The sequence below is a fragment of the Phyllostomus hastatus genome, unplaced genomic scaffold, assembly GCF_019186645.2.
Source record: "Phyllostomus hastatus isolate PE091 unplaced genomic scaffold, TTU_PhHast_1.1 phas_contig_210, whole genome shotgun sequence".
Lineage (NCBI taxonomy): Eukaryota > Metazoa > Chordata > Mammalia > Chiroptera > Phyllostomidae > Phyllostomus > Phyllostomus hastatus.
The window spans coordinates 35,304,445-35,328,455 of record NW_025333737.1 but is presented as its reverse complement, the minus strand read 5'-3'; the positions used below and the strand labels follow the sequence as shown (position 1 = coordinate 35,328,455).

The window sequence follows — 24,011 nt, the reverse complement described above, 5'->3', positions numbered from 1 at the left end:
TGTCCGAGCAGGCACTGAAGAGGGCTGGTTGGGTGACTCTACAGAGTGCCCACATAATAAGAAAATAAGTAAGCTGCATCATCCAGGAACCCAAACTCCTGGCATTTTTAGCAATTAGGCTAATGCATTTTTTTTTATATTGGAACAGCAGAGAAACTGACATTCAACAACATCTTCACATAACACCATAGTGTGCCCTAAATTCATCCAAGATTTTAAAAGAAGAGAAGACAACCTACTAGGATTAATCATAACTGTCCACAGTTCCAATTTCAAAATACAGAAGATGCATTATGTGGGAAAACCTCCTTTGGCATCAACAATAAATGAAAAACTTGATCATTAAGCAAATATTGCCCCACTTGGGAAGATAATCCTAAACCGGCCCACCATTTAAAGTAATACAGCCACAAGTGCAACCTGCATCACTCTGCTACCCTGAAGTCTCTCCTGCTGAGAACAGTGCCTCTTGGGCAAAGGTCTGGCAGAAAGGCCTGCGGACGCACAGTGCCCTGGCTGCGGCGGGGCTCTCATCACCGGAGTGAGCTCACAGCTTCCACGACGCACAGGAAGGAGAGCTCACCTTCAGGCAGCAGGGTGATGAGAGCGGCAGGAAGTAGGTCCGAGAGGGCGTCTTGCTTTTGTGCACTCATGTGGGGTGGGGCGCCCCTCCCAGAGGAGGAGCTCCTCTACAGAGTGAGCCCCGGTGGGTTGCTCTGAGCTGCTCTCAGAGTTGTCCAGTGGCCCTCACCCTAAGTCAGTCTTTGCAGGATGACAGAAACCACCAGTCAAAGCGGATGCCTATGTGCTGTGGGGAAGCCTTCTTTAGTATCTAACATGGCTGGATTAAAACAAAAAATCTTAACCATTAAGCAAATCTTCACTTTAACCATTAATTTAGATTATGGCAAACATCAACTAGATGTTAAGCTTGACTCTACCCTTAAGATGAGCAGTTAACACTTATAAATAGGAATTCTGTGGGCTTGACTGAAGGCCATAATGAGCTCTTAACTTTGGTTCTGCAAGAAACTAGTTCCACCCTGCCTGGCATAGCTCAGTGGATTGAGTTCAGGCTGCGAACCAGGCATCACAGGTTCAATTCCCAGTCAGGGCACATGCCTAGGTTGCAGGCCACGGCCCCCAGCAACCGCTTTCGCTTTCTTTCTTTCTCTCTCTCTCTCTTTCTCTCCTTCCCTCTCTAAAAATAAATAAAATCTTAAAAAAAAAAAAAAAGAAAGAAACTAGTTCCAGCCCTGGCCGGGAGCTCGGTTGACTGGAACATCATCCCAGAACTCCAGGCTGCAGGTTCCATCCCCAGTCAGAGCACACACAGGAATCAACCAATGAGTGCACAAGCAAGTGGAACAACAAATGGATGTTTTCTCTTTCTCCTCCTTCCTCTCTCTCTAAAATCAATTAAGAAAGAAAAGAGAAGAGGAGAGAAGAGAAGCAGAAATATTTATTGGTAATTTAACTCATTCTTGCGGAGGTTGCTAGGCAACGCTTCCAATGATATCAGTTGTGCAACAAGTTGCACCCTAGGAACGCATGTGCGGTCTTGCCGCATCTGCGATAATGACTGAACCACACACTCACGTCTTGGGTTTTCCAAAATATGACCAGATGCAATCAAGTGAAGTTCATGATATTTCTGTAACATACAAACTAACAAAGTTGCCTCCAAGTAGTTATCTATGGACATACTGCCACATTATCCCTGTTTAAAAATCCTAGGAAAAAGTCCTAAACTAAAAGGACACTTGACTAAATGAAATCTTTAAAGTGTTTATCCTCTGTCTGCCTATGAGAAATCACCCAGTGACCAAAAACTCCAAGAAACCTTCCTGGAAGTAGAAACTCATTTTCCTTTAACACAAGGTGTTGAGAACGTCGAGAATCAACTACAAGTGCAGGAATCCAAACATGACTTAATGTCTCTGAGGTTCTTATAAGGTCAAAATAATGATACAACTGTTATATAGCAATAAGCCCCAAACTGGCTAAATTTGTAGATGTATTTCAGAATGTAATTGTTCTAAAATTTCTCATTCTTGTATCTACTTTTATAGAACTTTTATTCTTTTTTTAATCTTAGAGAGAAGGGGAGGGGAGAAAGAGAGAAACCTCAATTTGCTCCACTCACCTGTGCATTCACTGCTTGACTCTTACATGCGCCCTAACCGGGCATTGAACCCACAACCTTGGTGTATCAGGACAGCACTCCAACCAACTGAGCTCCCTGGCCAGGGCTGAAACTCTTCTAATAAATAAGATGGTCTTGTTCTAAGTAAACCTGGGTCTTTGTGAAATAAAAAGAGAAATCACCTAGCAAGAGGTCCTGTGTTTCCTATATTGGATGAGCACGAAGACACACGCATTATCATTTTAGAGCGCTGGCCTCACACTCGGAGACATTCGACAAAGGAAATTCTGATACACCCATTTTCTAAAAGGGTCAAATTCCTCAGGTCTAGCACAAGCGCCTGCTGAAAGGATTATTTTAAAGTTTCTCTTAAATCAAGATTATTCAAGAGATTAGAAAAAAGACGGACAAAACAATTATCCTTCAAGCTATGTTACGAATAATCCTCTTAACTTAGAAAACTGGGCTCAGACTCGAGGACTTCCGCCGTGGGACAAGGACAAGTGGAAGAAGGCGCACAGAAGGGAAACACTGCACACGGGAAGGCAACGTTTGCTTTTGGTGGATTCCGTTGGGTTTGCCGAGACTGTCTGCCATTATGGCGAGGGACTCGATTTTAGTGCAAATTTCTTCCAGATCACTGCAATGATGGTTGCATGTCACATAATCGCACATAACACAGGTGCAAAAAAACAAAACAAAACATAAAATCAATGTAATAAGTGATTTTAGAAAAATTGTAAAGGTAAAACATTTTGACAGGAAAAAGAAAATACAAACATTCAAAGCAGACTTAGCTTTGTGTGGACACCACCACGGGGCTGTGTCTGTACTCAGTGAGGGCACCCACACAACAGCTAAGGCCATAATCAGACTGGAACGAATCCTGGAAATTCATGCTGCAAGGGAGAATGAAAATTTGCTGGGCAGCTCAAAACTTGGTAACAAATATTGAAATAAAAATAAAAATATTCCTGTATCCAGCCCTGGCTGGGGAGTTCAGTTGGTTAGAGTATTGTACTGATATGCCGAGGTTGTGGATTCAACCCCTGGGTCAGAGGACATACATACAAGTAGCGACCAATAAAGGCATAAATAAGTGGAACAACAAATTGATGTTTGTCTCTCTCCCTTCCCCCTCTCTAAAACCAATAAAGTTTTTTTTAAAGATTTTATTTATTTATTTTTTAGAGAGGGAGGGGAGGGAGAGAGAGGGAGGGAGGGGGGGAGGGAGAGAGACAGACAGACAGACATCAATGTGCGGTGGCTGGGGGCTGAGGCCTGCAACCCAGGTATGTACCCTGACTGGGAACTGAACCTGCGACACTTTGGTTCGCAGCCCAAGCTCAATCCACTGAGCTACGCCAGCCAAGGCTTCAATAAAGTTTTTTAAAAATTAAAAAAGGTAAACCTAAAAATATTATTGTATCCTAACCCTAACCCCCAAAAGCAACAAATGGGTTCATCTTAAAAACAAACAACAACAAAAAAAATCCAGGGCCAACAAGTGTGCTGGGGCCACCTTCCGTGACCCAATCCTCCCTGCTCCTCAAGCCTGGGGCGTCAAAGGAAGGAAGTTTTCCCCATCATCCCACCTTCGGAATACACACAAATCTACCAAGGAAGACAGCTGATTTCTAGCTCTGATTTTTTGGAGATATTAACATAAACATAAGCACACACTGCACACACACACGAATGAACAGACAACAGAAAATAAAGACATGGTAGCACCTAAAATCCCCAACCACCCAATCAAACTCACTGTGGACTCACTAAGCCACCTCAAGAGCCAAGCCCTATGACTCTGCATTACCCCACACGGAATGGAAAGAGAGTTTCGACAAGTGAGCATCAAGAGAACAAAGACTCAGATATTAACATTTATTTACACACAGATGTTGACTTGTTTCATCTATCAATTCCATAAGGATCAGAAAACCTTTTTTTTTTTTTTAGGTTTTATTTACTTTTAGAGAGGCGGGAAGGGAGAGAAAAAAAAACATCGATCCGGTTGCCTCTCCCACGCCCCCAACTGGGGACCTGGCCCGCAACTCAGGCACGTGCCCTGACTGGGGAGCGAACCCGCGACCTTTCGGCTCCCAGGCCGGCTGGCTGGCGCTCAGTCCACTGGGCCACCCCAGCCAGGGCAGAAAGCCTTTCTAACGTCAGACGCCTCAGAATACTCAATTAACAACGCAACACAGAAAGAGGCTGCTGAGACCAGGACCCGCGTGACTCAAAACCACTATGGGCGTTGACTGAACAGCGTGATTCGAGGAACCCGAGTTCACGAAGTTCCAATTACGCCAAGTTTGCGGGATTTCCCACTCAAGACCGCACTGTCGACGGACCGCAACACGCGACCAGTCAGCGTTCTGTACGGCCCGGCCGCCTCACCGAAACAACGGCAGGATGGCAGACAGAAGTCCGCCGAGAAAAGGACCGGCGCCGCCGCCACGGCCACGTGAGAGGAGGGAGAGTCCCCGTGGGTCCCACGGTGTCAAGCAATGGCAGAGCGGCTCACCAGGAAACCGCGCGCTTCCTGCAACTGCGCCCCAGGCCCAGGACGCTTGCCCGTGGGTCTTCCCCGTGGCTTCTACGTCTGTGGCCCGTGGCCCGAGCTCCTCCTGTCTACTCGCAGTCCTTTCTGCTCCAGCAGCGCTTCCTGCCCTTGGTTCACCGGGTGGCCCCCGCGGGTGACTCGGGCCCGAGGTACGAGCGTGCGCATCGCTCAGGAGCCCACGGGGACCAGAGGCACCCCAAGAGCCTCGGGGAACGGGGAGACCAGCACTTGGCTTCACAGGAAGGCCCGCCTCTTTTCCTCTCTCTGTCTCCCCAAAGCGCCTACTGCCTAACGTGCCTTCCAAGGCAGGGAGGAGGAGGAGGAGGAAGAGGAGGAGGAGGAGGAGGACTGGGACCTACACGGAGACACGAGCCGGTTCCCAGGGATCGGTTCCCCACGTTCCCGGCCTGGAATTCCAGTGTCAGCACTTGGGGGTGTCCCTCCGGTGGCACGCTGCGGGCGGGCCTGCGGACATGCTCCGACCCCATCCCGCTCGGGATCCCCGACTCCAGGTGCGGGCAACTGTGTACGTGGAGAACACTCGGGCCTCGCGGGCAGACAAGGCCTGGACTTCACGCTAATCGCCATTCACAGGTGGCCGCAGGGCTGGCCCCCAAGAAACGCACGCTGGCCGGGTCTCGGGCTCCTCCTCGCCCCCCGAGGGCCTGCTACTGTGGTTTACGGTCTGAGGAACAGTGAGGCCTCGAAGGCCGGACCTAAGGTGTGTGTGCGCTCCGCACCCCGCGCTCCTGCCTTCCCCACTGAGCGGCGGGGACCGAGCCTCCCGCCCCAAGGCCCGACCAGAGGTCGGTGGCAGTTGGAGGCAGTCGGGACCGGCCCCAGCAGGTTGGAACCGGTCTGGGCCGGGCCGGAGGAGGAAAGGGGGGAGGGAGAGGCCGCCTCGCGCTCTCCCTGCGCGCGTGACTCACGCTGGCCGCTGACGTCAGGCGTGCGCGCGCGGCGGGGGGGGCTCTACGTACGTGTAGTGCTGCGGTTTCTCAGGCTGTGCCTGCAGCACCTGAGCGGTAGCGGCCGGGGGCGCCGAGGAAGCTGCGGAGCCGCCGGGCCCGGGGCCCTTCGACATGGTCCTGTCTTCCTGCCTCTTCGCCGCTCCCCTTTTATTATTCAGTCTGCGCGGTCCGCGCCGAGGTCTCAGTGCGCCTGCGCCGCGCCACGAGAACGTGAAGACCCCCCGCACGGCAGCACGGATTTCTGGGAGTTGTAGTCTCCGTTTCGGCCGGAATTTTACCGTCGGCAGAGGGTTGCTGCCAAAGGATCGGACCACGATACCCAGAGATCCTTGCAGACTGTGTCCCGGATGCTGAGGCCCCGCGACGGCTTTAGGGAATTGTAGTCCTGCTGCGTTTCTTCTTAGCGCAGTTCCAGTTTCGTAGGGGTACTTTTCCTTGAAACAGGATCCCCTGGAGTAGATGGGGCCCAGAGCTAGGGAGGCCCTGAAGACTTCTGTGAAACAGTTCCAGGTGTAATTTTACTGCCAAGAGTGTAATAATTACCTCGCCTCCACACTTGGTATAACTTGGGCTCAGTTCAGATGCCAGCCCTTAGCAGTGCTTAAGAATCTTGTGCGGTCCGTTTGTGCTGCCGGCACCCGGAGTGCGCCACAACATCCTCAGTCCAGCAGCGGGACTACGGATCAGGCACGAAGGAAAGTCGGCCCGGTGGAAATCAGCTTGAGAAAGGTTTGCTAAAGAGGAGCTACGCGATGCAATACTCGGTTCCCGCGTCTTTGCTGGGGACGCTCCATAAACATTTAGCCACCCTGAAACCTGGAACTCCACGATTTGGTTCCTTTGTCACCACCACACCTGGCCTGACCCAACTTGTTTCCAGTACAGTAGGGGCCAAGGGCGAATTTAATCTCCATCTGGAATGGAGGTACACCGGCAAGTTGCAGGGGCGCTGAGGAGCAGCATATAGTGTCCAAAGGAAGGGCCTGGGTTTGAGTAGGTGGTGCGATTTATGACCCACTCCAGTTTCCTGCTCTGAACGTCAGCCTTTCTATTTGGGAAAATGTGTCCCTTTCCCACTTCGCACCAGCGGGGCTAAGTTTTTCACCCCGTGGCCTTTGTAAAATAAGCCAGTTGCCCCAGACCTAGGCATTTGATTCTGTGAGCTTTATAAAGTTCTTCAAAGACATTTTAACGCTGTTGTTAACTAACGATCATCCCATTAAAGAAACATTCTCAACTACCTTAGAGTGAGGGAGGATGGGGTGAATGAAAAATTGTTATTTAAGAATGACACATACCTATTTTTATTTAGTTCCCAGTAACCTCCCATCAGAAACCAAATTGTCAGCCTACAAAATTAAGAAACTGGTATTTCTTTCCTTCTTTTTTTTAATTCCTTTTTAGAGAGAGAGAAAAGTGGGGAGAGAAAGAGAGAGAAACATTGAGATGTTGTTCCCCTTAATTATCCATTCATTTCTTGCTTATTGTATGTGCCCTGACCCAGGATGAAACTAGCAACCAGAAACCTTGGATGATGCTCTAACCAACTAAGCTCCCCTGCCAGGGTGAAACTGGTATTTCTTAAACAGGCAAGTATTTACCACTAGGGGCATTGGAAGATGAGAAATTACAAAAGGACAAATAAATGTTGTAGTGTAGTGTTGTAATCCTATTATTAAATCTCAATAATTGGCTTATATTATCCCCAAAACACTCCAGTGTGATTTGAATGAAGAAATACAGTTAGTGTGTAGTGCTAGATTTTAAGTAAGTGTACAGCATGAGCTTCAGAATAAGTAAATGTGTACTAGTAGAATTAGGAGAGATCACCCAATCTGCTTAATTGACAAGAAAAGGAAACTCAGAGAGGTTGAGTAACCTGCACAGAGTTACTCAGCAAGTCTGTGACAGAACAGAAACTGGAACAGCTGTCTGCATCACATCTGGCGTTGTTTCGATCGTATAAACACTTTTGCAGTTCTCCATTTCCTGCGTTGCTTTTCCTCCCCTGCACCTATTTAGGAAAAAGAAAAACGAGTCTGTATGACTGACAAGGAGGACAAACTATTTTCACTAATTGTCCTTAAGTAGATGAATGTAAATCCACACCCGGTTGCTCCTGGAGCAGTTTTACTTCCTCTCTAATAATTAGCAAAACTGAAAGAAAAAATAACAGAAACAAAAAAACCCACTGTCTCTCCTGTAGGAGGCATGGGACAGACGGGGTTCCAGATCACCTGTGAAAACGCCGGAATACAAAGGTGTGTTTCAAGGAACCCATTCCTTCCCAGGCCATTTAAGCAGTGGGAACAGAGATGGCAGGGTGTTTTTCTAGTTATATTTGAGAGTATTGGACAGTCTCCTGTGAGATCTAAGCAGTGCTGTGTTCCTTTACACGGGTTCTGAGAACAGGGCAAGAGCCTCCCTCCATCCTTGGCCGGTGTAGCTCAGTGGATTGAGCACCAGCCTGTGAACCAAAGGGGGCCCCATTGGATTCCCAGTCAGGGTACATGCCTGGGTTGCAGGCCAGGTCCCCAGTAGGGGGCGCACAGAGGCAACCACACAATGATGTCTCCCTCTCTCCTTCCCTTCCCCTCTCTAAAAATTAAAAAAAAAAAAAAAAAAAGAGCCTCCCTCCATCTTGGTTTCTCCTCTCAGCATGTCGTGAATAGAAAGCTTCATCTTTCTGCTACCCTAAACTCTGAGCACATCACACAAAAGCCTAAATATGATAAATACTTATTTTGAGTGTTATCATTGAACAGGCTGAAATAATTAGAGTAATTCAGTACCGGAGGTTGGGCCAAAGATGTTTTTGCCACGGCCACTTTTCCAAATTATACCTTTTTCTCTCACTGTTGATACCAAGAGGGGACTTTTGGTGTCGTCAGTACATTTGTGAGGTGTTTGTGTTTATGTGTACTAATTCTCTGAGTTGAAATCGATCTGTAACTGGCTTTGATAAAATAAAAAGATTTTAATAAACTATTCAGTGTACCCAAAGGAAAGATTGTGGAGTAGATGGCTCAAGGCTCTATTTCAATTTCTGGGTTTTGCTTGGTCTTAACCTTAAGCCTGTTTTGGTGTTCCACATACCTGCATCACTGGAGTGCTCAACATTGCAGTCCCTCCAAGATATTTATTTAGGCAAGGATAGGAGTTAACATTTCACACGTTTGTCATGTTTCTCCCCAAGTAACACCTCTAGGGCATGCCGTCAAACAGGGGCGCATGTTGAATACAGGTGTCTTTTCTGTATTCGTTATGGACATGCAGATGCTGTTGTGGGACTATTCCCATTTTCACTGTAGTAGTTTCATTCAGTTGAATTGCATAATTCAAAGCCATGTCGCTTGGTTAGTTGCATACTGAAATCACCAGGCATTTTGTGACAGCAGGCCTGAGGCCATACAAAATGGTACTTACAACATCATTTACTGGTATTTGTTTCTTTGTAGCTATTATTCACCCTTCTCCACACTACCAAACAAAGGAACTGATTTTTGGTTAAAATGTATGTGAAAAATACATAAAATACTTGGGTAACATATGATTTACTGAATTCCAGTTTTCATTTACACTACATACTGAACTGTCAAAAAGTTAAAATGAATTAAAACATTTACCTGGAATATTTTATGAGTCCTTAAATAAAACTTGGGAACAAAAAACTGAATTAAAACTACCAAAATCCTAATGAAAAGTAAGTAATAATAGAGAACACATTTTATTTTACCTTGGAAAATATTTACAAAAATTTTATTAAACTAACCTCTTCCTACATTGATTGCATTCCTCGATACAAATAAGGTTAGGCTTCTGCCTACCCGGTCTTCGCACTCCTGATGGGGACCAATGCAATTGATTTGCATTGACTTTCTATTGTAGAGCTTTGGAACCAAGGGAAGGATCCAAACATAGCTCCATTTTATCCAATGAGAAGAGCCGCTTAGTGCTAAACCCTGATTCGTCCATTTCTCTTTGCTTTTATCCAATCGTTAGTCCACTTTAGCAGCCAATCAGCGGCCTAGATGTCCACCAATCAGAGAACACTGCCGAAGCACGGCCTTTGTGTCGGGGGATGTCAACGCGTCGGCGAAAGCTCCGACCAATAGAAAAAGTCGTCGGTGTATGCAAATGAGAGCCTTATGACGGAGAGACGCAGCGTGTAGCGTGGGTATAAAAGCGGAGGCATTGGGGGGGATAGAGCAAAGCGGTTTGGGTGTTCGTTGGAGCAGCTGCTTTACTTTGCCTGGTGGCTGCGGCCTTTCCTTGGGAGGCAGAAGCGGCGCGGCGAACGAAGAACGGCCTAAGACTTCGGTGTTGGGTAAGCGTTTATGTATTGATTCGTGACTTGAGGCCGCGCCAGCCGTTGATGCCGCGGGCCGCGGCCGTTGGAGGCGGAGTGCGGGGTGCTGCGGGCTGCTCTTGCCGCTGGCATCGAGTGTGGGGTCGGGAGTTTTTCTTTTGGGGTTTCGTTCCGGAATCGCGTCTCCTGTGGAGGTTCCCGGCGCCGGATTCCGGGCACCAGGGCCTCCGCCCGTCGAGGAAGGGAAGTGACTCCTCCCCGAGCTCCCCCTCCCGGGGGAGGCTGCTGATACTCGCAGCCTGAGTCATTAGGGGAGGGGGAGGAGGCGGCGGCGGCGGTCTCGGCCATCTGCCGCCGCCGCGAGGTGGGGCGCGAAGAGGTGGGAGGGCAGGGGCGCTGTGCGGAGCCTGTCCCGTCCCCCTCACTCCCAACCCCTGGCGAGCGGCGCGGCAGGGTGTCATGGGTGTCTCGTTTAGGTGAAAGAAAATGGCCCGAACCAAGCAGACTGCTCGCAAATCCACGGGTGGGAAAGCGCCCCGCAAACAGCTGGCGACTAAAGCTGCCAGGAAAAGCGCTCCCTCTACCGGCGGGGTGAAGAAGCCTCACCGCTACAGGTAGGCACGGCGGAGGGAAAACAATGACTCGGCGGCGCTGGGTGGCGCGGGAACGGCTCCCGGTAGGGCGCCGGCGCTGTCAGTTAACTGGTGTCGGTTTACATTCTCACTCAGGCCCGGAACCGTTGCGCTTCGAGAAATCCGTCGTTACCAGAAGTCGACCGAGCTTCTGATCCGGAAGCTGCCTTTCCAGCGGTTGGTAAGGGAGATCGCCCAGGATTTCAAAACAGACCTGAGGTTTCAGAGTGCCGCCATCGGTGCGCTGCAGGTAAGACGACAAAGGCCACGGCAGGGGCGGAGGGCTCGAGGCTGGTTTCTCCTCTCCGGAGAGCTTAATAGTGTGGCTCTTGTCCTCAACAGGAGGCGAGCGAAGCGTACCTGGTGGGTTTGTTTGAAGACACTAATCTGTGTGCCATCCACGCTAAGAGAGTCACCATCATGCCCAAAGACATCCAGTTGGCTCGCCGGATACGGGGGGAGAGAGCTTAAGTGAAGGCAGTTTTTACGGTGTTTTGTAGTAAATTCTGTAAAATACTTTGGTTTAATTTGTGACTTTTTTTGTAAGAAATTGTTTATAATATGTTGCATTTGTACTTAAGTCATTCCATCTTTCACTCAGGATGAATGCGAAAAGTGACTGTTCACAGACCTCAGTGATGTGAGCGCTGTTGCTCAGGAGTGACAAGTTGCTAATATGCAGGCGGGATGGGTGATACTTCTTGCTTCTCATGATGCATGTTTCTGTATGTTAATGACTTGTTGGGTAGCTATTAAGGTACTAGAACTGATTAATGTGTACAGGGTCCTTTTGCAATAAAACTGGTTATGACTTGATCCAAGTGTTTAACAATTGGGGCTGTTAAGTCTGACCATGCATCACTGTGATAGAATGTGGGCTTTTCCAAGGGTGAAGATACAAGTCTTAACCACAGTGTAACTTACAGTTTCCTTAAAAAAAAAAAAAAAAGTAAACATGGCAGCTATAGAATACACTATGTGCATTTATAATAGCTATTTTATATATTGTAGTGTCAACATTTTTAAATTAAATGTTTTACATTCACATGTGGGGAGTCTTGTCATTAAGGTGTGTGTAATTTAGGGTCCAGTTGGTTTTCTCTAACGAAACTGCACTTGTTTCATAGTAGTAAAATGCTTTGCAAATTAATACCTTGCATAAGTCCTCATTCTACCACACGTTAACTAACCCTCTAGCTGATAATGCAAACTATCGCGGGGATTTTATTTATAAGGGCTCTAGAATATAATACAAGTTATTCACACCAGCATCATCTGTTACTAACGTTCTGAACTAGTTCAGCTTTTTTGTGTTGTGGTTAGTTTCATAACTAGGTTGAGTTCTTCTCCCTCCACCAAGAGGAAACAATACCGGAGTTCCTTCCTCGTGGAGTTTGTGTTCTAACCCTTAGTGGAAACTTGCCGTGGGGGTGGGGCACGCGGCTCCCGCTTACTGATCCTCTGCCAGTTCGGATGGTGTCCAGTTAGGTTACATCTGGTGTGGTCCCGGGAAATCACTTTACAGAGACGGTCTTCCAAGTGGTTTGAAAATTTATCCTTCTATTGAAGTTTTTAGGTCAATTATGTATGTTGACTAAATTTACAAATAAACTTGTTTATCCAACTAAGTGTGAAAAACCTAAATTGAATACACAGACATCCATTAATACATCCACTATCTAGGTTCTTGTATCCAAAAGTTTTGAGTTATCCAAAAATAGTTACATGTAAAAGGCCCCCTGCTGTATGTGCAGTGTGAGCTACAATGCCAATACTCCCTGCATGTTGTCAGAATAAGAATAATTTGGGGTGTAACAGACCAAGAAAAGGAAATTTTAAAACGCTAGAGCTGAGGTTAGGGATCTGTTCCGTGAGCCTTTCTGTGAAGGAGTGAGTGTACAGATCCTGCACAGCAAGTTGAACAGTCCCAGAGGTGCGGGGCCTGCTGGGTCCAAGTCACGGCCCCAGTGGGAAGAGGGTTTGACGGGGGTTGGCCAGCAGCAGAGGGCGGTAGGTTAATGTCGGACTTGCAGAAGAGCCTCTGGTCAGAGGAGTATTCTGTGTGTTTGAAGCTGTAGCAAGATGTTTACACCCTAATAGCTTTGTATTTTTCAAGTAAGGATTTGTTTCAGATTGAAGGGGGTTGGTTGTGAAGAAAGGCAGCTTTAGAATAGGCCTGGGGGTCTTTGTAACTTAGCCTTATGCTGTGTCGGAGGTGGAGTCCCCCATGTGGTGAACTGGTTTTCTGGAAGGTTCATCGTGACCGGCTCTGGAGCACCTTCGGTACCAGCCCTTTCCTCATGGTGCGTCGGAACGTCGTCTGGAGCCCTGGACGCTGGTGTGTGCGGTGCTCCGAGGTGTAGTGGTGACCGAACACAAGCAGGAACTTGGCTGTGGTGACCCCGGGGTGGCCGTGGAACCTTCGCCCCAGTCTGCATTTGATCAGAAGGTTCTCGGGGTTTTAATGGGCTTTAGTGCAACTTGCACGTCCGTACTTGGAGCATTCTTCACCAGAGGGCAAAACTGTCCTCCAGTTCTCAGGAGCTGGCCGCACGGGCTGTCCCTCGGTAGAGGCCGTGGAACGGTCGGTAGGCAGGAAAGCAAAAGTCAGAGCTGGTGGAGGTGTCCTGTGCCCTTAGCGAACAAAGTTTTGAGGTTGAGACTCGTTAATGGTCTCCGTCTGAATGGTAACATCGCTTGCTTTCACAAAACAGTTCCTGTGGGGAGCTGCCCGAGAAGGCCTCGCCTTGTGACTCGGCTCAGGTGCACAGAGGGCGCTCAGTCACGAGCCTGGCAAAGCCCTGTTCTTAAAAGGGCGTATGGCGCAGCTGACTCAGGTCGGGGCCACTCGGCTCGTTGGACTTGTGCATCAGCAGCGCCTCTCGCCACTGTCGGCTCCGCCAGGCCGATGTGGGCCAGGTAAGTAGAGGGCAGGAAGTGCCAGAGGTCCTGATGGGCTGTGTGCGGCTCCCAGGAGATCCTGAGCCGCCACCCTGGGCATCCGTGGCATCCGGTCCCCACCCCTATTGCCTCATCCCCGAGTTGGGAGCACTGAACAGTCACCTCGCTGAGCCAGCACTCCCGGCTCGGCACTGGTCCAAGACCTCCGCCGAACGGCTGCACCTTGCCTGGGCCCCATAGCTGCTTCCCTGCCCCTGGTGGTCTCACCGGCCCCCTGTGGGCCTTCCTCAGGGATGTCCCCAGCCTGGGCCGCTCCATCCAGCTGCACCTGGCTCCTGGCCAGCAGCCGCTGCGCAGTCGGCCTTGGGGCTGCCTTCCGGAGGGCAGGGCCAGAGGCAGGCAGGCAGGAGGGGCCAGGCCTCTGCCCAGGGTGCCAACCCAAGTCCCGTGGCACCCACGGGGAGAAAGCTGAAAATGGGCCAGGCAGTTGGCCTTTCGGTTTCCTTACCCTTTTGCCGGCAGGTCTGGGATGGAGCCAGGCTGTGGGCCGAGGTGGCGCAGCTGGGACACCCTCAGTGTGTAAAGGGGCTGTGCCGTGAGGAGGGGCACCTGCTCGCTGTGATCCTGCCGACTGCCCCGCAGCCCTGGCAGCGAGGGGGCTGCCCCTGTGTCGCGCGCCCCCGCCCACCTGTGGCTGTCCTGGTGTCCTCACCGCAGCACCATGCCCAGTGTCAGGTCGGGCACAACCAGGGGAAGCACTTCCTAGCCTTGTGCCCCAAGCAGAGGACCCTCCACCCCGCCCCTCACCCACCCCCACTCCCCTTCCCCTGTGGAAGAAGCCCAGAGGCTCCCTCACCACGCAAGGAAGGGGAGGGGCTTCAGTGAGGCCACACGTGACCTGGAAAGGGACACGGGGGCAAAGTCAGATGCCAGGGCCCAGGTCCTCACGCCAGCAGCTGTCAGCTCCCGGGAAGCTGCACTTCTGGGGATGCACACAGTGAGATGGGGGGCGGGCGAACCCCACGCGGACCAGTGACAAGGAGGGGCCTGGGGGGAGGAGGCTGCTGTGCTCCAGGCTTAGGGGAGGAAGCCTTCTGCTGCGGGGGTGTGAGGGACTGCGCCCGTGCCCACGGAGGCCGTGCCTGGACCCCAATGTTCGGCACTCCCTCCCCAAGCCCTCTGTGGGACTCGCTCAGGGCCTCCCCCGTAAGCCCCTCACTTCTAGCACTGAGCCTTGAGTGTCAGCGCAGTGGGGGGTGGGGGGGCACGATGGAGTTGGCTCCTAGGCCCAGGCAGCCCCGGCCTGCGGGTCACACTGCAACCGCCCCCAGCACCCTGCCTTTGGTCAGCCCCAGTCCTTGAGCCCACCGGGGTGGCTGGGGCCCTGTGCCAGCTGTACTCCACCCAGTGTGAGACACCGGAAGAGGTGGCCGCAGGCCTGGGCTGACAGCTGTATCTTCTGGGTCCGCGTTGCTCCTCGGCCATTGACAGGGTGGTCCTCAGCCCAGAGGGCGGGAACTTCAGGGGCATGACTGGGGCCCCAGGTGAAGACACAGCCTGCAGCTGTCCCCTCATCGCAGGAGAAGCTCCCGGTGCTCCGAGGCGAGGCGTGAATCTCGCCTGCCTCTGGAGCTGGGCCTGGCAGAGACTCCAGCCACATTTGCCGGCGAACCTGAGTGGCCCCAGCAGCCCCACAGCAGAGCTGGCTGGGCCTGCTCCTGGCACATGTGGCAAAGAAGGAGCCCAGTTCCCAAGAGCTTTGGTTACCGGCCTGGCTTCTCCATCCGGAGTGTTCCATGCAGGCAGTGGGGCTCCAGTGGTCTGGGAGAGCAGCTGTCCCACCCGTCCCTTACTTAGAGGCTGAGCTTTAGACCTGAACACTTCAACGAGCAGAGGCTGCAGCAGGTCAGGGTGCTCCAGGGGACAGGGTGGCGGCTGAGAGAATGGGCTCAGGGTCAGACAAACCCAGGTTCGGGGCCTGGTTGTCCCGTTTGGATGAGGTCCTTCACACACCTGTGCTGCTGTTCCTCATCTGTGAAATGGGCATAAACACAGTACCTGCCCAATAGGCTGGGAAGGATTTAATGAAATAATCTGTGCAAATTCTGGTAATTTTTTTAAAAGATTGTATTTATTTTTATAGACAGGGGAAGGGAGGGAAAAAGAGAGGGTGAGAAACATTAATGTGTGGATGCCTCTTGTGTGCCCCCTACTGGGGACCCGGCCTACAACCCAGGCTCGTGCCCTGACTGGGAATCAAACTGGCGACCCTTTAGTTCGCAGCCCGGTGCTCAATCCACTGAGCCACACCAGCCAGGGCAAGTTCTGGTGACTTTTAAAATATTTGACAACTTCCTGGCTAGTGTAGCTCAGTGGACTGAGTGCAGGCCTGCGAACCAGAGGGTTGCCAGTTCTATTTCCAATCCAGGCACATGCTTGGGTGGCAGGCTGGGTCCCCAGTGGGAGGCACATGAGGAGCAACCACACATTGATGTTTCTCTCCTTCCCTTCCCTTCCCTCTAAAAAATAAATAAAACATTTAAAAAAATAAAATATTTTGACAACAAAAGTCAGGATCACTGACCAATCAGAACAGATTCGGTGGTCAACCACCAGCACTGCCCTACTGGCTGGGCAGCAGCCCTGACACCAGAGTAGGAGTAATTCAGTGGCTCAGAAGCTATTAATGTTACAGAAAGGCAAAGGGGGCCCAAGTCAGGAGATAGGTCAACACTCTGGGAACAATAACAAAAAGAACCTTCCAGAATGGGCGAGGGTGGGCCACCCGCGGAGAGTGAACTTTCAGAGACCACAGGGGTAGACATCTGCTCGGGAGGTGTGGCCCCGAGTCCCCTCAGGGAGCGAGGCTGGGACTGCAACGAAGAAGTCAGAGCTGTGCAGAGCGCGCAGGGCTTCGCGGCATGGAGAAAGGCTGAGTCCGGCAGGGAGGGCCCAGGGGCTGCAAACTGGGCCCCGAGACGGACATAGCCCCTGGGTTGGGGCGGGGGAGAGGTGCCTCTGCAGCACCCAGCCTCACTGTGGGCCAGGTGTCACCGTGGCCTGGACAGAGGGTGGCCTTGGTGACCTCCAGGCCTGTCTCGACTACCAGGCAGTCAGCCAGCCTGGGTGGATCCCCTCCGCTGGGGGATCCCACTGGGAATTCTACTGTGATGCCTCAGTCCTGTGTGACAGCGGCCTCGGGCAGTGCTGATGCAAGCGCGCTTTCCCTCTGCGTTTCCTTTTCTTCTACAAGTGAGTTTTTTGACCAGTGAAGTAGATCTTGGGGTACAGTATCCCCATTAAAGTGCCACCTCCCCCTGCCCCTGGCCCTGTGACAGATGGCCAGGAAATGGGAGGAAGGGGTAAAGGTTAAGGCAGACTTCTCAACAAACTTCATGTAACATGCTAGATGGGGTTTAAAAACTGAGCATAGCCCTGGCTGGTGTGGCTCAGGATTGAGTGCCGGCCTGCGAACTGAAAGGTTGGGGGTTCGATTCCCAGTCAAGGCACGTGCCTGGGTTGTGGACCAAGTCCCCAGTTGGGGGCTTGTGAGATGCAACCAATTGATGTATCTCTTGCATATTGATGTTTTTCTCCCTCTCTTTCTCCCTCCTGTCCCCTCTCTCTAAAAATAAATAAAATCTTAAATAAATAAATAGAAACTGAGTGTAGGACCAGGTCTTTGAGCATTAGCTCCCCTGTCTGGGCATGGGCCACTTCCTGGAAATAAACAGTTTGTTTGCTGGAAAAACAAAACAAAACAAACAAACCAATAAACCCCCCCCACACACACACACACAGCTGAGTGTAAACACATCTCCCGGATAAAAATCAATGTCCCAGAGTCCATCTTGAGCAAACGGAAGCATTTTTCTCTCAGTTCAAATCAGGTTCTCCAAGAACAACTAAAACAATGCAAAGGACGGTGATGTGATGGGTCGGATGAATGAGTTTCCAAGCAAAATGAAACAATGGAAGTTAAAAAAAAGAATACACAGCAGTGCGCGGCCTTCGCTCGCAGCAGTCAGGATCCCTCCTCCCTCCCCAGACTCAGGAAGCTCTTCACTCCTCCGCGCCAGCGTCCGCCTCCGCGGCCAGATTGCGTCTGCCTCCCAGCCAGAACGTGAGCGCCCGAGGCTTTTATCTGTCGGGCCCGCTGCACGCAGGAGAGTCCGCTAATGTCTGCTGAATTAATGGGTGACTGATCATAATAGCAAACATTTATGCCGCGTTTACTGAGTGCTAGGTGCTGTTCACAACCATCCACAATCCGTCAGACAGGAATCACTAGCCTCACTGTGCAGACGGGAAACCGAGGCCCAGAGAGGTCCGCTCCCCTGCCTGAGGTCTCCCACGACCAAGGGGAGAGATCTGGGCTCAGGACTGTTGGGCGTCAAAGCTGAGAGGGGGCCCCAGGCGGGTAGCTCGGTTGGTTAAAGAGTTGTCCTGAAACGCCAAGGTTGTGGGTTCGATCCCCGTCAGGGCACAAGAAGCAACCAGTCAATATATAAACAAGTGGAACAACAAATCAATGTTTCTCTCCCATCAATAAAAATAAAAAAAGAACCTCAAATAAAACAGAAAGCTGAGGCGGGAGAACCTCCAGGGTTTGCGTGGAGAAGGGTTTGCCTGGCTCGCCGCTGCCCCCTTGAAGGGAGGCGTGGCTTGTTAGCCGAAAATTCCATCTGCACCAGCCCCAGCGTGCACTTACACACGCCGTGCAGCGTGCCCACTCACAGCACACAATTCAACGGTCTCAGCGTGTTCACAGACAGTGCGACCGTCCCCACCACGGTCAGTCTTCGAGCATCTTCCTCACCCCAAAGAGAACTCAGTGCCCCTGGCTGTCACCCTCCGTCCCTGCACCCCGTTTCCCGCAGCCTTCAGCAGCCCCTGCTCACCCCGACCTACCTGAGCAGCCGTGGCAGGTCGGTCCGGGAGGCGCTGGGCCCACGGCTGCGCGTTGCCACCCTCTTCCAGCCCTTCGTAGCTAGGAGCCGTGACGGCGTGTCCGCCCCAGAAAAGGAGCCTGGAGCAAACTACTGCCCCGTCACCACCGAACTTGGCTCTGTCGCTGTTTACACCGAGGGCCAGGCCACCCTCTCAGAGACCCATGACCAGGGGCTGGCGACTCTCTCAGCTGCGGGACTCCAGGGTCTCGGCGATCCCTTTGGGACGCCCGGGTCGGCCCGGCGGCAGCGGGGTGGCTCTGGCTGTGGGTGGGTGGGTGCAGGCATAGCCAGCAAAGGGCAGCTCAGACCTCCCGGTCCGGCCGAGACCACCCAGGGCCCTACCCACTCGACTGGGCGCCCAGCGGTCCTTCCCCTTGTCGGGCGCCCGCCCGCGCCCCGCCCCCGGCAGCAGAACAGGACGGGCTCAGCGGGCGGGGCGGGGCCGGCTGGGCCCCGGCGGGGGCGCGGTGGGCGGGGCGGCGAGGGCAGGAAGGCACGCCCCCCCCCGCTGCGGCCCCGCCCCCGAGCATCCCGTGCGGACCGGGCCGAGCTGGCCGAGCTGGAGGGCGAGCGTCATGGCCGCTTCGAGACAACCCCAGGTCGGGGAGCTGCTGGCTGAGGCCCGGAGGGCCTTCCGGGAGGAGTTCGGGGCCGAGGCGGAGCTGGCGGTGTCGGCCCCCGGCCGCGTCAACCTCATCGGGGAGCACACGGACTACAACCAGGGCCTCGTGCTGCCCATGGTGAGGGTCTGGGAGGGGACCCGAACCTCTCTTCGGGCCCCGGCCGCCCCGCCGGAAGGGCAGGCCCGAAGGGCGCGGGGAGGGCCCTGGTCCCCGCGTGAACTATTGGGCGGGCCGCGCCGAACTTTCACTCCAGCCGAGTTTAGGGGTCGCGCACGTGGGGGCGCCCCTGGCTGGGGCACGTCTCCCGTAGGAAGGGAGGAAGCGGGAGCCTACGAGGAAGTAGTCTGGGAGGGGGTGTGCCGGCGCCTCTTCGCTCCAGCCCGCCCTCTGTGGACTGCCGATCCCTGCCAGCAACCTGGGAGTCACCTCAAAATGGGGGGCCCCCCGTGTTGCACAGGGAAGGAGGTGTTTCGGACTCTGGCCTCCACGAGGCTCTGCAGGTCCTGTGGGAGCTTGCCCTAGGCCTCCCGGCCCAGCCCGTTCAGTGCAGAGGGGGAAACAGGCCCTGCGAGGGGGGAGGGGAGGGGAGGGGAGGGGAGGGGAGGGATGGCAGGGATGGCTAGTGATCCAGTCAAGGCCACACAGCTTGTGCCTGGTGGGGACTCCGGCGGGACTCAGGCCTCCCGGCTCTCAGCCAGGGTTTGTTTCCACCCCACCACGCAGCTTGGGAATGAGGGGTACAGCACACCTGAGGCCACCTCACGATGGTGAGGCATCAGAGGCAGCTCCCCCCCCCACTCTGTTGTCCTTTTGAGCTCTCTCCCCTCTGTGCCCCACAGCTGGGAGCTCACGCTCAGGGCAGAGTCCAGTCCCGCACTGGGCTGCCGCCACCCTGGAGAGGTCAGGGGGCAGGGCCTAAGCCCCCAAGGCCAGCTCAGCCCTCAGGCTCTTCCCTGAGACACTCGTATGCTTTTCCCCCGCTGAGCCTAAAGGTCACCCTCCTGTCGGTCCTGGGCCCCGAGTGCCTGAGCCCTTCAGTGGTGGAGGGGCCTCACGTGCCCGTCAGCTGGTGGAAGCCGGGCCCGCGCCTCTCCTCTCCGCTCAGGCCCTGGAGCTGGTGACTGTGATGGTGGGCAGCCCCCGGGCGGACGGCCTCGTGTCCCTGCTCACCGCCTCCGAGGATGCTGACGAGCCCAGGCGGCTGCAGTTTCCCTTGCCCACGGCCCAGCGGTCCCTGGAGCCCGGGACCCCTCGATGGGCCAACTACGTCAAGGGCGTGATCCAACACTACCCAGGTACAGGGCAGTTCAGGCCGGTCCCAGGAGCACCGGCTCTCAGCCGTCACCCTCCGCTCACCTCGCCCACTGTGGGGTGGGCTGGTCGGGTGGAGCACCCCAGTGCGGAGACGAGGAACCGGACGCCCCGAGGGGGTCCGGAGCTCGCCCTGGGCCACCTGGTACATGCCTGGAGGAGCCGGGATTCAAACCCTAACCTCTTGGCCTCCAGATCCCTAAACCAGGGCATCTAGGAGGACTGTGGCCTGGGGGCCTCAGGGTGGAAGGAAGAGGGGCTGTGGGCCCCTTGGCCCAGCAGGTTGGTGGCCTTTGCCACATGAGACACATCCCTGGAAGCGGTCACCAGGCAGCTGCCTCCCTTCATACCAAATCATGTGCCCTTCCCGTGCCCACCCCCCAGGCAGCCCAACTTACCACGGCCATCGTTCCCCCTGCAGCTGCCCCCCTCCCTGGCTTCAGTGCGGTGGTGGTCAGCTCAGTGCCCCTGGGGGGTGGGCTGTCCAGCTCGGCAGCCCTGGAAGTGGCCACATACACGTTCCTGCAGCAGCTGTGCCCAGGTACCTCCTAGAACTCGGCTCCCAACCTGGCTTTCCTTCCCTGAGGTCCCTGTGTGGTCAGAGCTGCTTCTCTTGCTGTGGCCTTCAGAGGGGGGTGGGGGATCTCCCCGGAGCATCTTTGGAACTGCTCGACCCACCGCCCCTGGTGCCCGTGCCTGGGCCCCAGCCTCCTCACCTCACCCTGTGCCGCCGCAGACTCGGGGGCAATCGTTGCCCGGGCCCAGGTGTGTCAGCGGGCCGAGCACAGCTTTGCAGGGGTGCCCTGTGGCATCATGGACCAACTCATCGCTCTGCTGGCGCAGAAGGACCACGCACTGCTCATTGACTGCAGGTCAGGGGCTCCCCCTGCCCCCCTCACTTCCTGGTGGAGCTTGTGGGCGGAGCATGCCCACTCTGAGCCATGGCAGGCAGGCACTTGGCCTTGTCATCTCCCCGCTCCAACTCTACCCCAGGTCCCTGGAGACAAGCCTGGTGCCACTGTCGGACCCCAAGCTGGCTGTGCTCATCACCAACTCCAACGTGCGCCACTCCCTGGGCTCCAGCGAGTACCCGCTGCGGCGGCGCCAGTGTGAAGAAGTGGCCCGCGCCCTGGGCAAGGAGAGCCTTCGGGAGGTGCAGCCGGAGGAGCTGGAGGGTGAGAGCTCCGCCCCCTGGGCTCCGTCCTGGAGACAGCCGGGCACCCTGCGGGGCGGGGGCTGCCAGGGCCTCGTCTGCTGGGCTCCTGCTGTGCTCCGCCCACTCCCCCAAACACTGTTGTTAACCTAGGGCCCCAGCCTCAGCAGGGCTGCTTGAAATCTTAACATTGTTTCTCCCAAGATAAGAAGTGTAGACAAGTACAAAGAAAATCACACTAAGCTCTAAGGCCGCTGCCCAGAGACAGCTGCCACCCGCGTCCCTCCATGCTTCCTGCAGTGTCTTCCACTCCTGCACTTTCAGAGTCGTGCGCAATAGTGTCACCTGCCCCTTGGGAAAAACTTAACATTATTCTGTGCCATGAAAGGCTTTTTATTTTTTATTGTTATATTTTTTAAAAGATTTTATGTAGCCCTGGCTGGCGTAGCTCAGTGGATTGAGTGCGGGCTGCGAACCAAAGTGTCGCAGGTTCGATTCCCAGTCAGGCAGGGTACATGTCTGGGTTGCAGGCCATGACCCCCAGCAACCACACATTAATGTTTCTCTCTCTCTCTATTTCCCTCCCTTCCCTCTCTAAAAATAAATAAATAAAATCTTAAAAAAAAAGATTTTATGTGTTTATTTTTTTTTAGAGAGAGGGGAAGGGAGGGAGAAATAGAGGGAGAGAAATGTCAATGTGTGGTTGCCTCTCACACGCCCCCTACTGGGGACCTGGCCTGCAACCCAAGCATGTGCCCTGGCTGGGAATTGAACCAGCAACCCTTTGGTTCGCAGCCTGGTGCTCAATCCTCTGACCCCTGTCCCCACCTCCCCCCACCATCAGACTCCTCGTTGGTCTCTGTTTAAGGGCTCGGGGCCGGGTTCCTGGCGCCCACCTCTCCTAGGCTCAGCCCTCTGCTCAAGGTGCTCACTGAGTCCAGAAGCTCAGCCCTGTCCCTCCCCGGCTCCCAAACGTCTGTGGCACAGGCACATGGCATTAAGTAGCCAGGTGCCCTGCCCTGGCTGCTGTGGCTCACTGGATTGAGTGCTGGCCTGTGAACCAAAAGGTCACTAGTTCAATTCCCAGTCAGGGCACATGCCCATGTTGTGGGTTTGGTCCCTGCTCAGGGTGCATACCAGAGGCAACTGATCGATGTTTGTCTCTTTCTCTCTCCCTTCCCCTCTCTCCAATAAATAAAATCTTAAAAAAACAAACAAACAAACAAAAAAACCCCAAGGTGCCCTGGCTCAGGCATTAGTCGGAGGGGCAGCCTGCTGGTGGCTCCTGGGCCCTGGGCCTTGGGCTCTCCCCTTCCCCAGCTCTGGAGCCCCGCCTGCAGGGGCCCCAAGGCTGTGCCTGCGGAAATAGCAGGGTTTCTTCTCCCTCCTGCTCGGTCGCAGCCTCTTGAAGGCAGCACTGTGTCGTCCTGCTTGCCTGAGAGCACAGAGTCTGGGACTCGACCTGCTGGCTGTGGAGCGCCCACTGGGCCAGGCACCCTGCTGGGAGCTCCACATGGGCCATCGCCCAGGGTCCTCATGGTGCCCGGGGTGGGGGGTGCTGACTACAGCTGTGTCAGAGCCCAGTCTCCGAGGGAGGCTCCCCCAGCGCCCTGGAGCCGTGGCGCCCCGTCTCCCCACGCCTGCAGCTGACCGCTGACCCCTCTCCTCCCCCAGCCGGCAGTGAGCTGGTGAGCAAGGAGGGCTTCCGGCGGGCACGGCACGTCGTGGGGGAGATTAGGCGCACGGCCCAGGCAGCGGCTGCCCTCCACCGGGGCGACTACAGAGCCTTCGGCCGCCTCATGGTGGAGAGCCACCACTCCCTCAGGTGAGGCCCCCCCGTGGGCCCCCGGGCACAGGGCGTCCCCAGGGCTGGGGGGTGGGGGCTGGTCCCAAGCCCTCCCCTCCTGTCTGCTTGCTCTCTGCAGGGATGACTACGAGGTGAGCTGCCCTGAGCTGGATCAGCTGGTGGAGGCGGCACTGTCTGCACCTGGGGTTTATGGCAGCCGCATGACAGGTGGCGGCTTTGGTGGCTGCACGGTGACTTTGCTGGAGGCCTCCGCCGCTTCCCAAGCCATGCAGCACATACAGGTGGGTGGGTGGGTGCCAGAGCCGGGGGGTGGGTGGGGGGCGTGGCGAAGCAGGTTACCAGGGCCCTCAGAGCTCAGACCTGCCTGCCTCTCCCACAGGCTCAGTACAGCGGGACTGCCACCTTCTACCTCTCCCAGGCGGCCGGTGGTGCCCAGGTGCTGCACCCCTGAGGAGCCCCCCAGGGTGGTCCACGGCGGGCACCCCCAGGTGGCAAGCCAGGAAGCTCCGTGTCTCTGGCACCCGTCCTCCGTGTCTGGGCGTGCAATAAACTTGTGCCTTGGACCACAGTGCCCGCCTGCCTGCTGCTGGGTGTGTGCTCGGCCCCCAGAGCAGGGCGGGGTCAGAGCCGCTCCCCCGCC

At 54.4% G+C, this 24,011-nt stretch overlaps 3 protein-coding genes across 3 annotated transcripts in view; 2 read left to right on the top strand and 1 right to left on the bottom strand.

Moving 5' to 3' along the window:
- The window catches only part of UNK (unk zinc finger), a 29,188-nt gene extending 23,014 nt beyond the window's left edge, over window positions 1-6,174 (bottom strand). Inside the window, exon 1 of the mRNA XM_045836096.1 lies at window positions 5,693-6,174. Within this exon, the coding sequence (XP_045692052.1) occupies window positions 5,693-5,796 (104 nt within the window). The 5' untranslated portion in view covers window positions 5,797-6,174. The remainder of the gene's footprint in view (window positions 1-5,692) is intronic.
- Window positions 6,175-9,860: 3,686 nt separating this feature from the next.
- LOC123816874 (histone H3.3A) lies at window positions 9,861-12,248 on the top strand. Its single transcript, XM_045836097.1, has 4 exons — window positions 9,861-10,010; window positions 10,469-10,606; window positions 10,721-10,874; window positions 10,967-12,248. Exons 2-4 carry the CDS (start codon window positions 10,479-10,481, stop codon window positions 11,093-11,095), a joined length of 411 nt encoding a protein of 136 aa, XP_045692053.1. The 5' UTR covers window positions 9,861-10,010; window positions 10,469-10,478; the 3' UTR covers window positions 11,096-12,248.
- A 6,751-nt stretch (window positions 12,249-18,999) lies between these two features.
- On the top strand, window positions 19,000-23,942 carry GALK1 (galactokinase 1). Its single transcript, XM_045836064.1, has 8 exons — window positions 19,000-19,217; window positions 20,206-20,395; window positions 20,833-20,952; window positions 21,148-21,283; window positions 21,405-21,586; window positions 23,239-23,389; window positions 23,490-23,652; window positions 23,751-23,942. Exons 1-8 carry the CDS (start codon window positions 19,053-19,055, stop codon window positions 23,820-23,822), a joined length of 1,179 nt encoding a protein of 392 aa, XP_045692020.1. The 5' UTR covers window positions 19,000-19,052; the 3' UTR covers window positions 23,823-23,942.
- Window positions 23,943-24,011: the final 69 nt, after the last annotated feature.

Bases quoted from the DNA above. Each gene is read 5' to 3' on its own strand.
- GALK1 (XM_045836064.1), top strand. From the start codon at position 19,053: ATGGCCGCTTCGAGACAACCCCAGGTCGGGGAGCTGCTGGCTGAGGCC. The intron at 19,218-20,205 runs GTGAGGGTCTGG...CTCTCCGCTCAG, and splicing joins AGGGCCTCGTGCTGCCCATG to GCCCTGGAGCTGGTGACTGT. The intron at 23,390-23,489 runs GTGAGGCCCCCC...TGCTCTCTGCAG, and splicing joins GAGAGCCACCACTCCCTCAG to GGATGACTACGAGGTGAGCT.
- LOC123816874 (XM_045836097.1), top strand. From the start codon at position 10,479: ATGGCCCGAACCAAGCAGACTGCTCGCAAATCCACGGGTGGGAAAGCG. The intron at 10,607-10,720 runs GTAGGCACGGCG...ATTCTCACTCAG, and splicing joins AAGAAGCCTCACCGCTACAG to GCCCGGAACCGTTGCGCTTC. The intron at 10,875-10,966 runs GTAAGACGACAA...TGTCCTCAACAG, and splicing joins CCGCCATCGGTGCGCTGCAG to GAGGCGAGCGAAGCGTACCT.